Source organism: Dreissena polymorpha, chromosome 1, assembly GCF_020536995.1.
Source record: "Dreissena polymorpha isolate Duluth1 chromosome 1, UMN_Dpol_1.0, whole genome shotgun sequence".
NCBI lineage: Eukaryota > Metazoa > Mollusca > Bivalvia > Myida > Dreissenidae > Dreissena > Dreissena polymorpha.
Window position 1 is genome coordinate 200,813,809 of NC_068355.1, and position 13,614 is coordinate 200,827,422.

General features: G+C 38.1%; 1 protein-coding gene across 1 annotated transcript in view; it reads right to left on the reverse strand.

Moving 5' to 3' along the window:
- Window positions 1–13,614, reverse strand: part of LOC127865810 (zinc finger protein 226-like) — a 67,069-nt gene that overhangs the window by 9,891 nt on the left and 43,564 nt on the right. The window contains exons 5-6 of the mRNA XM_052405830.1: window positions 7,495–7,685; window positions 4,533–4,665 (exon numbers count right to left, since the gene is read on the reverse strand). Of these exons, the coding sequence (XP_052261790.1) occupies window positions 4,533–4,665; window positions 7,495–7,685 (324 nt within the window). The remainder of the gene's footprint in view (window positions 1–4,532; window positions 4,666–7,494; window positions 7,686–13,614) is intronic.

Consider the following 13,614-nt stretch of genomic DNA (forward strand, 5'->3'; position numbering starts at 1 on the left):
ACTCAAAGTGTGACCTTGACCTTGGAGATATCGACATAATTCATCCGTGCAACACACCGTTCAATGATGGTGATTAAATGATTTTAATATCTAACAATGAACGACATAGTTATGGCCCAGAAAAGCTCATTTATGGCCTTCTTTGACCTTTGATTTCAAAGTGTGACCTTGACCTTGGAGATATCAACTTAATTATTTCGCGCGACACACCGTCCAATGATTGTGATCAAATGTGCCAAATGATTTTAAAATCTCACAATGAACAGCATAGTTATTGCCCGGACAAGCTCATTTATGGCCATTTTTTTACCTTTGAACTCAAAGTGTGACCTTTACCTTGGAGATATCAACTTAATTCTTTCGCGTGACACACCGTCTAATGATGGTAAACAAATGTGCCAAATGATTTTAAAATCTCACAATGAATGACATAGTTATGGCCCAGACAAGCTCAATTATGGCCATTTTTGACCTTTGAACTCAAGGTGTGACCTTGACCTTGGAGATATCAACGTAATTCTTTCGCGCGACACACAGTCCAATGATGGTGATCAAATGTGCCAAATGATTTTAAAATCTCACAATGAAGAGCATAGTTATTGCCAGGACAAGCTCATTTATGACCATTTTTTGACCTTTGAACTTAAAGTGTGACCTTTACCTTGGAGATATCAATGTAATTCTGTCGCGCGACACACCGTCCAATGATGGTGAACAAATGTGCCAAATGATTTTAAAATCTCACAATAAATGACAAAGTTATGGCCTGGACAAGCTCATTTATGGCCATTTTTTACCTTTGAACTCAAAGTGTGACCTTGACCTTTGAGATATCAACGTAATTCTTTAGCGTGACACACCGTCCAATGATGGTGAACAAATTTGCCAAATGATTTTAAAATCTCACGATGAACAACATAGTTATGGCCCGGACAAGCTTTCAGGACAGACCGACATACAGACTTTGACTCCTATATAGCCCCCAGTACCATTGGTAATGGTGGTATAATAATGTTGATAACCCCAATATGGCCCCCTATAGACGTAGTGTGTTTTAACAACCTAGCTTCAGTACTTTCACTGTTATCATGGATTTTTTGGATGGACAGAAGAAAGATACAAATTATGTGCATATTCCCTATATCCACATACCAAGTTTTCAGTAACCTAGCTTAAGTAAGTTTTAAACAACTGTTGATATCAAATAAGGATAAAAGTGACATGGAACGGATACACATATTGAGGCTCAAACTTTTGACCTTGAAGTATGACCTGGACCCTTTGCAGATGTCACGTACTAACTTGTGCCTTATTCACATCATCTCCACGATCTTAAAATGAGGCCAAGATTTCTGTAAATTCTTTGACAAATAAAGAAGATACTGAGTAGACACCATAACTGAGTCTTAAATCTTTGACCTTGTAGTAAAACCTTGACCTTCAGCTGACATGACTGACTAATGCCATCTGCATGTCGTTTCAGAGTCCATCACATAAGAGATAAGTTTCATGAAAATACTTCATCAGTTATAGAAGATGTGGAGCACAGACAAACATGGAGGCTCAAACCTTTGACCTTGATTGTATGACCTTGACAACACGCTGGCGTGAGTGACTGATGGCTTCTGCACATCATCTGAATTACCTTAGCATTTAAGCCAAGTTTAATGAAAATTCTCACAAGGATATAGGAAATAAAGAGAGGAGACACAAATGAAGGCTCAAACCTTTAACCCTTTGCATGCTGGAAAATTTGTCGTCTGCTAAAATGTTGTCTGCTGAATTTCTAAAATTAGCATTTTCTTCGATTTTTTAAAAGAATACTATCACAATAGCAAACAGTTTGGATCCAGATGAGACACCACGTTTTGTGGCGTCTCATCTGGATCCAAACTGTTTGCAAAGGCCTTCAAAATTCGGTTCCAGCACTGAAAGAGTTAAAATTGAAGCATGCCCATGACCTTGACCCAGCATGACTGACATACTCATACACACCGTCTCTATGGCCTTCACATTTTAAAGCAAATTTTCTGTTCAAGGGTATAGGAAATAAGGAGCAAACACTAAAGTGTTCTGTACAGACTGACTGATGGACTGAATGTTGTGTTCTGTACAGACTGACTGATGGACTGAATGTTGTGTCCTGGACAGACTGACTGATGGACTGAATGTTGTGTCCTGGACAGACTGACTGATGGACTGAATGTTGTGTTCTGGACAGACTGACTGATGGACTGAATGTTGTGTTCTGGACAGACTGACTGATGGACTGAATGTTGTGTTCTGGACAGACTTACTGATGGACTGAATGTTGTGTTCTGGACAGACTGACTGATGGACTGAATGTTGTGTTCTGGACAGACTGACTGATGGACTGAATGTCGTGTTCTGGACCTGACTGATGGACTGAATGTCTAAGGGCATTCCTATAATCCTCCCTCCAGTTTTAAGACAGGGAATTACAAATAAGCAGATATTGACACTAAAATAGGTAAACTATAATAAAAATACCTAAAAAAAACTAAAATAAAAATCAACTTAATTAACTAAAACAAGAGCTGTCAGAGGACAGCGCACTCGACTATTCGAGTGCTTGACATTATACATTTATTTAAAAAATAAAAAAGGCAAAAAAAATATAAAAAATTGAAGGGGGGGGGGGGGTTGAGAGGGGGTATAATGTGGGGTGTGGTCCTTTATTAGGAGATCTTTCAAAAATATAAAAAAAGGAAAAAATAAAAATATTTGGGGGGGGGGGGGGGGGTTGGGTAGGGGGGTGAGAGGGGGGGTATATTGTGGGGTGGGGTAATTTATTAGATGTTGTTTAAAAAAAAAATTGGGTGGGGGGGGGTGGGGGGGTAGGGGGGGGGGGTAGGGGGAGGGTGGGGGTGAGAGGGGGTATAATAAGGGGTGGGGTAATTTATTAGATGATGTTTAAAAAAAAAAATGGAGGGGAAGGTTGGGGGGGAGGGATTCTGGGTAGGGGCGTGGGGTATTGTTTGGGTGGAATCCATTGTGGTATTCAGGTAAGTGTTGTTTTGTCAAAGTAATAATAAAATGTGATCATAAATAAAGAAGTTATGGCAATTTGAGCAAAATGTTCAATTATCTAAGTGTAAAAGGGGCCATAATTATGTAAAAATGCTTGATTCAGTGGTCTGCTCTTGTGTATAGGTTGGGGTCATGTTGGTAAACAATAAATGCAAAATATAAAAGCAATATGTCAAAGGTTATAGGAAATATTTGGGATAGTACGCAAACTTTAACATAGATTTATCAATAATATGCATATTCTAAGTATAAAAGGGGCAATAATTATGACAAAATGCTTGATAGAGTTGTCTGCTCTTGTTTATATGTTGGGGTGATGTTGGTTAACAAGTATGCAAAATATGAAAGCAATATGTCAAGGGACAATGAAAATAAATGGGGTAGTTCGAAAACTTTAACATTTGTTGCAAATTCTAAGTGGAAAAGGGGCCATAATTATGACAAAATGCTTGATAGAGTTGTCTGCTCTTGTTTATAGGTTGGGGTCATGTTGGTTAACAAGTATGCAAAATATGAAAGCAATATGTCAAGGGACAAAGAAAATATTTGGGGTAGTATGAAAACTTTAACATTTGCATGCTAACGCAGACGCAGACGCTCATCACATAAGCGCCTTCTGTTTCATGTGTCCAACACATCTCCTCTCATCACATAAGCGCATTCTGTTTCAAGTGTCCAACACATCCCCTCTCATCACATAAGTGCATTCTGTTTCATGTGTCCAACACATCGCCTCTCATCACATAAGTGCATTCTGTTTCATGTGTCCAACACATCCCCTCTCATCACATAAGCGTCTTCTGTTTCATGTGTCCAACACATCCCCTCTCATCACATAAGCGCATTCTGTTTCATGTGTCCAACACATCCCCTCTCATCACATAAGTGCATTCTGTTTCATGTGTCCAACACATCCCCTATCATCACATAAGTGCATTCTGTTTCATGTGTCCAACACATCCCCTCTCATCACATAAGCGCCTTCTGTTTCATGTGTCCAACACATCCCCTCTCATCACATAAGCACATTCTGTTTCATGTGTCCAACACATCCCCTCTCATCACATAAGTGCATTCTGTTTCATGTGTCCAACACATCCCCTCTCATCACATAAGTGCATTCTGTTTCATGTGTCCAACACATCCCCTCTCATCACATAAGCACATTCTGTTTCATGTGTCTAACACATCCCCTCTCATCACATAAGCGCATTCTGTTTCATGTGTCCAACACATCGCCTCTCATCACATAAGCGCATTCTGTTTCATGTGTCCAACACATCGCCTCTCATCACATAAGTGCATTCTGTTTCATGTGTCCAACACATCCCCTCTCATCACATAAGCGCATTCTGTTTCATGTGTCCAACACATCGCCTCTCATCACATAAGTGCATTCTGTTTCATGTGTCCAACACATCCCCTCTCATCACATAAGCGCCTTCTTTTTCATGTGTACCATGCTGTGACTTTTCAGCGACCCTTTCTGTGCAAAGCCCCGTCCACAGATGTCACATTTGTATGGTTTCTCTCCAGTGTGCGTCCTACGATGGCGTGCAAGTAGCGCTGGAGTGAGAAACCGCATCGCACAGAATTCACAGGCATGCCTTCGGGCTGAAAGATAAAATTGGTACAGGTCGACAAAACTTGCAATTTCACTGTAAAATTAGATACCTTATGTGTTACAAAATACATATGAAAGAATGGGAGATGAACTTAATGTTATGATTAAAAAAAAATTGTAAGTTTTTGGAAACCTTCAATGGGGACATTTGGGAAAAACATAAACTTTTTCATTTGGAAATGGGGCAGTATTTAAATGAAAACAACACTGACTGGTGTCAAAACTTAGGCCCAGCTGAAAATTGGTTTTTAAGAAGCAGTCAAACTTGAAAATCCCTGTCATCAGTATTTGAGATGACTTATAAACAGTTTAAAAAGAAGATTCATTTTTTAATAGTAAAATAATTAATATATATATTCATTAAAAAACACGATGCAAGAGATTTCAACCAAACTTCATTTTGACCATACATGTACATGATCACAATATACACAATTTTTAATTCAGTATAAAACTGATAAAAGTTATAACCCTAAACCTGCTACATGTATGTAAGCATTAGTCTAATACTGCTGAATTAATTTCTACAAGTATAATAGAGGCTGCAAAGGGTTTAAAACTTAAGTGTTTAAAAACTTTTTTTATATTATTTTTCATAGATTTGTAGATTATGATGGTACTTTTAAAATTATGATTTCGGTTGTTTTGTTTTTTTACGTGTACAAGTATATTTAATAAAATTGTAAAGAAAACCAGTAATGTTCAGTATCTTTTTACTTCCTTTACAATTTGAGGATATTTACCATGGAATCAAATTTATATTTTGTTACAAATATTTATTTTAAATAAAACATTAATTTAACTTCTAATTGGAACGTATATTTCAATACAAAACAAATTACAAGCAAAAGTGATAATTACAGGTATTAACAATCCCATATTGAACAAGAGCACCGCATAACGGGTGCCACGCTCGACTGCGGGTGTAGTTTTGAATAAATGAAAGCTTGTCAGAATTTTTTTAATTATTTATTTAGAGGTCACAGTTACCTTGACCTAGTGACCCCAAAACGGGTGTGGTGTGTAGAACTCATCAAGGTGCATCTACATATGAAGTTTCAAATTTGTAGGTGGAAGCACTTTGATTTCAGAGCCAATGTTAAGGTTTTAGCACGATGACGGCGGACGGCGAGCTTGCTATGACAATATCTCGGGTTTTCTTCGAAAACAGATGAGCTAAAATAAATGATTTTTCACATCATGTGTCCTGCTCAAGGTTATGATCACTGTTCTTACATGTATGTGTTCACACTATCACATGATCACTGTTCTTACATGTATGTGTTCACACTATCACAAAAGTCCTTTTTGCCCATATTGTAATGCTATAATTGCCTAGTGTTGTTACAATGAATGTACAAGGATGTCCACCAACGTTTTTCTATTTCAATGATTTTATTCATTTCCTAAATGACAATACATGCATATACACACAATTATCAAAGACATGTTCATTCATACATTCATAGACTAATTTCACCATATGTCCTGTGTTTAACTGTGTTATACATGTACATGTAATTATCAATAACACAAAGTGATTCTTAATAAAAATGGCTTTAGATTTACAAATTGACTTTAATAATGATTACAAACAACAACAGATACAATAATGTAACATTTGCTAGTTGTATGAATAATGGACTATATTTTGAATCAAATATGCAAACAACCAAAAAACTTCATCAAGTAAACAAATCTAGCAAGTTTCATATATAATGAGAATTACTTTATTAACAACCGTTATTTGAGTTTTTCATGCATTTGCATATTACATATTAGTCTTATAACTTGACTGAACACTTTATTTCAAAGTAATCACTGTAGAACAGTATAATACATGCACTGCACTTTCCAACTCTGAGAAATAAAATAAAAAGTCTTGGTTCCTAATCATACCAAATACAATGACGAAAACACAACATCACTGTTACGAACTGAAACATTATTGACACGTGTTGTTCTCCAACACATACACATACATGTATACCAGACCAATATACCTAAAAGTTTGAAACAAATTCACCATTACAACATAATTAGAAAGACAATTTTATACAATGATAAAAAATCAACTTTATGAACTGCTTACTCATAGCTGTTTATCCAAGTAACTTTCAGCTTTTGATGAGGTCTCCTGATACAATTTTCATTTTTACAAAGCTTTTTCTTTCCAAACACAAGCCACAACTCAGTTGACCCAGGTGCACTATGCCATCTAACCAAGTCCAATACGATGTATAATCAATGGGCTTCCTCAACACAACAACCTGTCTACTCAATGGGCTCTCTCTAACAACACACTGTCTCCTTAATGGGTTCTCTACTAAATCACCTATTGACCCTATTGGTAGATAATGGGCAACACAATGAGCTCTCTTTACCCAATATGGGTTCTCTTTGCACAATATGGGTTCTCTCTAGACCAATATGGGTTCTCTTTGCATAATATGCGTTCTCTCTAGACCCAATACGCGTTCTCTTTGCACAATATGGGTTCTCTCTAGACCCAATATGGGTTCTCTTTGCATAATATGGGTTCTCTCTACCCAATATGGGTTCTTTCTACCCAATATGGGTTCTCTCTACCCTATATGGGTTCTTTCTACCCAATATGGGTTCTCTCTACCCTATATGGGTTCTCTCTACCCAATATATTACAGAATGGGCTCTCTACACAATGGGCTCTCTCTATCAAATGGGCTCTCTCTACTCAATCGGCACTCTGTATACAATGCACAGTCTACCCAATGAGCTCCCTTTACACTATAGTCACTCTCTACAAAATGCCCAGTCTACCCGTAGGGCTCTCTCTACACTATTGGCTCCCCAAGATGCACCAACTGGTGACTCTTCAGGGAACCCTTCTGATTGAAGCCCCGTCCACATACGGTACAGGTGTAGGGTTTGTCGCCCGTGTGGATTCTCCGATGGCGCTCCAGCCAGGCCCGCGCCTTGAACCCCTTACTGCAGAACTCACACCGAAATTTACCTTCAAACAGAGTGTCTGCTGAAATAAAGATGAATATAAAAACTATAGTCAAAACTCTCAGATTTAATTCTGAATTTTCTATGAAATTGTACAAAATTCCTTAAGAAGCTGGATTTACATACTTAATAGCGCTTTTGTTAGTGGATACACAAGGTTTTTCTATTATTTGACCTAGTTTTTTTACCTAGTGACCTAGTTTTAGACCCAGATGACCCAAATACAATCCCAACCCAGATTTTATCAAGATAAACATTCTGACCAAATTTCATTAAGATTGGATGAAAACTGTGACCTCTACTGTCTACACAAGGTTTTTCTACTATTTGACCTAGTTGTTGACCTAGTGACCTAGTTTTTGACCCCAGATGACCCAAATACAATCCCAACCCAGATTTCATCAAGGTAAACATTCTGACTAAATTTCATCAAGATTGGATGAAAACTGCGACCTCTATTGTCTACACAAGGTTTTTCTATTATTTGACCTATTATGTGACCTAGTTTTTTACCTAGTGACCTAGTTTTTGACCCCAGATGACCCAAATACAATCCCAACCCAGATTTCATTAAGATAAACATTCTGATCAAATTACATAAAGATTGGATGAAAACTGTGACCTCTACTGTCTACACAAACAAATTGTTGACAGACGCATGCACACACGCACGCACATACGGATGCAGGACATCACACGGTCACATAAGCTCACCATGTCACTTTGTGACAGGTGAGCTAAAAAACAATGATGTAACATTTTCTACTTGCATTAGTTATGGACTTTATTTTGAATCCAATATGCAAACAACCAAAAACCTTTATCAAGTAAACAATTTTTGCAAGTTTCATATATATTAAATGAGAATTGCTTGGTTAACAACAGTTATTTCAGTTTTTCATGCATTCACAAATAACGTATAAGTCTGTCTATAACTGTTAAAAAAGTTCATTTGTTTGATTCACTTGTTACATTTGCATAAATAATTACAATACCAGCAAGTATTTTAGTAGTTCATTATGCATGTGAATTTGTTAAGCAGCCCTGCACACAGACAGCAACATTGCAGTTCTGTCTTTCTTGGCCAAATTTCAGGCCGCACAGTCAAAACAATCAATTGTTTTTACAGCTTCATGTTGAAAAGGACCACACTGTTGCCAAGCAATATCACTTAGTTTGTAGAAACATTGGATCATTGGATGAGAATGTGATACCAATAGATATAACATGATGATACCAATAGATATAACATGATGACACCAATAGATATAACATGATGATACCAATAGATATAATATGATGATACCAATAAATATAACATGAAATAAATTCTTCCAATGTCTTAATAAAAATAAGTTATTAAAGTCTTGAAGAACTTTGCTCACAAGACTGACATTTTTTAACATTAAGCAAAATCTTGTAAACAATAAATACAACAAAACTATATATTTTTCAAACTGTGTAAAGCAGCCAGTCAAGGGAAATGGTCAATAGTGGTCACTATGAGAAAAACTCCCAAATCCGTTTCCTGGGTAGAGAACCAGTGCTTGGAATCTTTGTGGAGATCTAACAAACGCTCACACATTGGAGATCAAACCTGTGACCTCCCGATCACTAGGCAGATACCATAACCACTATGCCATGGCAATCTTGAACACAGTGGTTACTTGCTCAATATGTAAGGCAGATACCATAAACACTATGCCATGGCAATCTTGAACACAGTGGTTACTTGCTCAATATGTAAGGCAGATACCATAACCACTATGCCATGGCAATCTTGAACACAGTGGTTACTTGCTCAATATGTAAGGCAGATACCATACCCACTATGGCATGTCAATCTTGAACACAGTGGTTACTTGCTCAATATGTAAGGCAGATACCATACCCACTATGCCATGGCAATCTTGAACACAGTGGTTACTTGCTCAATATGTAAGGCAGATACCATACCCACTATGCCATGGCAATCTTGAACCCAGTGGTTACTTGCTCAATATATAAGGCAGATACCATACCCACTATGCCATGGCAATCTTGAACACAGTGGTTACTTGCTCAATATGTAAGGCTAATATACCCACTATGCCATGGCAATCTTGAACAAAGAGGTTACTTGCTAAATATGTAAGGCAGATACCATACCCACTATGCCATGGCAATCTTGAACACAGTGGTTACTTGCTCAATATGTAAGGCAGATATACCCACTATGCCATGGCAATCTTGAGCACAGTGGTTACTTGCTCAATATGTAAGGCAGATACCATACCCACCCTTTGTCATGGCAATCTTGAACACAGTGGTTACTTGCTCAATATGTAAGGCAGATACCATACTCACTTTGCCATGGCAATCTTGAACACAGTGGTAACTTGCTCAATATGTAAGGCAGATACCATACCCACTTTGCCATGGCAATCTTGAACACAGTGGTTACTTGCTCAATATGTAAGGCAGATACCATACCCACTTTGCCATGGCAATCTTGAACACAGTGGTTACTTGCTCAATATGTAAGGCAGATACCATACTCACTTTGCCATGGCAATCTTGAACACAGTGGTTACTTGCTCAATATGTAAGGCAGATACCATACCCACTTTGCCATGGTAATCTTGAACACAGTGGTAACTTGCCTAATATGTAATGATGTCTTGTCTTTGCTTTTTGTGACTCGAAGTTTAAGGCAGAGAAATTAAGCAAATGAAACAATAAATGGATAAATTATTCGGTCTTGAGACAATATCCGCAAAAATATTTTTCAATTGAGATTTAAATTTTACTACCAATTGAAGACTTATTTGAATGAAGCGTTTTCCCAATAGTTTTTTTTTTAGTTTTACTTCTTAACCTGCAAATTGATCATACAAAAAAACATACTGATTTTTTTTCAACTTGATTGAACACTTTATTTCAAAGAAACCAATATAGAACAGTATAATACATGCACTGCCTTTCCAACATAGAGAAATAAAATTAAAATTCTTGGTTCATAGGCATACCAAATACTATGACATCACAATATCACTATTAGAAACTGAAAACATTATTGAAATGTGTTGTTCTCCAACACATACATGTACATGTACACATATGCCAGACCTATACCTAACAGTTTTAACAATTTCACCATTACAACATACATGTATAAAGACAATTTTATATTATGAAGAAATCAACTTTATGAACTGCTTGCTAATATAGGTGTTTAACTAAGTGACTTTCATCTCATTTGATGAGGTCTCCTTTTTACAGAGCTTTTCTTTCCAAACGCAAGCCTCCATTCAGTTGACCCAGGCGCACTATGCCATCTACCTAACAGGATAATCAATGGGCTTCCTCAACACAACAACCTGTTTACTCAATGGGCTCTCTCTAACAACACACTTTCTACTTGATGGGCTCTCTACTAAATCACCTTTTTACCCATGTATAATAGGCAACACAGTGGGCAATCTCTACCCAATATGTGTTCTCTCTAACTAATATGGGTTCTCTCTACCCGATATGGGTTCTCTCTACCCAATATGGGTTATCTCTTCCCAATATGCTACAAAAAAGGGCTCTCCATACAATGGCTCCCTCTACCTAATGGGCTCTCTCTACACAATGACTCCCTCTACACTATAGGCTCTCTCTACACAATGGCTCCCTCTACACTATAGGCTCTCTCTACACAATGGTTCCCTCTACACTATAGGCTCCCTCTACACAATGACTCCCTCTACACTATAGGCTCTCTCTACACAATGACTCCCTCTACACTATAGGCTCTCTCTACACAATGACTCCCTCTACACTATAGGCTCTCTCTACACAATGACTCCCTCTACACTATAGGCTCTCTCTACACAATGACTCCCTCTACACTATAGGCTCTCTCTACACAATGACTCCCTCTACACTATAGGCTCCCTCTACACAATGACTCCCTCTACACTATAGGCTCCCTCTACACAATGACTCCCTCTACACTATAGGCTCTCTCTACACAATGACTCCCTCTACACTATAGGCTCTCTCTACACAATGACTCCCTCTACACTATAAGCTCTCTCTACACAATGACTCCCTCTACACTATAGGCTCTCTCTACACAATGGCTCCCTCTACACTATAGGCTCTCTCTACACAATGGTTCCCTCTACACTATAGGCTCTCTCTACACAATGGCACCCTCTACACTATAGGCTCTCTCTACACAATGGCTCCCTCTACACTATAGGCTCTCTCTACACAATGGCACCCTCTACACTATAGGCTCTCTCTACACAATGGCACCCTCTACACTATAGGCTCTCTCTACACAATGGCTCCCTCTACACTAAAGGCTCTCTCTACACAATGGTTCCCTCTACACTATAGGCTCTCTCTACACTATAGGTTCTCTCTACACTATAGGCTCTCTCTACACAATGACTCCCTCTACACTATAGGCTTTCTCTACACTATAGGCTCTCTCTACACAATGGTTCCCTCTACACTATAGGCTCTCTCTACACTATAGGTTCTCTCTACACTATAGGCTCTCTCTACACAATGACTCCCTCTACACTATAGGCTCTCTCTACACTATAGGTTCTCTCTACACTATAGGTTCTCTCTACACTATAGGCTCTCTCTACACTATAGGTTCTCTCTACACTATAGGCTCCCTCTACACTATAGGCTCCCCAAGATGCACCAAGTTGTGACGCTTCAATGAGCCCTTATGATTGAAGCCCCGTCCACACACAGTACAGGTGTAGGGTTTGTCGCCTGTGTGGATTCTCCGATGGCGCTCCAACCAGGCCCGCGCCTTGAACCCTTTATCGCAGAACTCACACCGGAATTTACCTCCCAAAAAAGTGTCTGCTGAAATAAAGATGAAAATAAAACACAGTCAAAACTACCAGATTTATTTCTGATTTTTCTATGAAAGAGGATAGTGGATGTCTGGGTGTGAATTACGCCCAAAGAGGGCAGTCGTAAGTAAATTTAACAAATGGTGGAAGTCACCTGGACCTCAATAATCCTCATATGTTGTTTTCAAATACATGGCACTTACAATACTAACAAGCAAATTCGTTGAATTGATATCCCCAGCCAATATGCTTCTGGACACAGAAGTGTTTTATTTGACACTAAAAAAAGCATTTTTTCAAGATACAAAGGGCCATAACTCCGTTATTAACAGATGGTGCACAATTCCATTTGACGTGCATCATTCTGTTATTCATATATATACTCATACCAAGTTTGAATGAAATCTGCAAAAGCACTTCCAAGATATGGCTCCGGACGGACGGACGGAAAGACGGACGGTCAACGCCAAAAGAAATCTCGCCTATGGCGGGGGATAAATAGTGTCTGGTCATCCACTTCCTTAACTCTGCAAAAGAGCTACTGTATGCCATACATTTCCTGGCGATTGGAAATCATTGATTTGTCCACCTGTCAATCAAATTATTCTTGGTAATCACATTATCCAATCTCTCAGACGTCCGAATACACAATGACCCCACGTGAAAGTGTATACAATAACTGTACATGTCACAGATCAATACTGACCTATCTCAACAAATTGAAGCGCTATAGATACAGCGTAAATAACTCATTTTTAGTTAGAGAAAAAGTTTCTTCCTTCTTTTTAAAATGTATACTGCTATTATTTTTAACCAAACATAGGGATCTTTGCGCTCTTTGTACTTTAAAGTTTTTATTCAGCCATCAAATATTTAATGTCAATATCTTGCCTAAGGAAGAATGATGTGATGTTGTACATGAAATATAATATCCGCATGCTCTTAATAAGTACAACGGATTTATGGGGAATAAATAAGAAATGTTTATTTATGGTAACAATTTTAACTAGAGCTTTGTCACAGACGTGAATTATACTCTCACATGCTGCATTGACACAGACTATTTTGCATTCTGTCTTCACAAAACAGGAGAAGCTAATT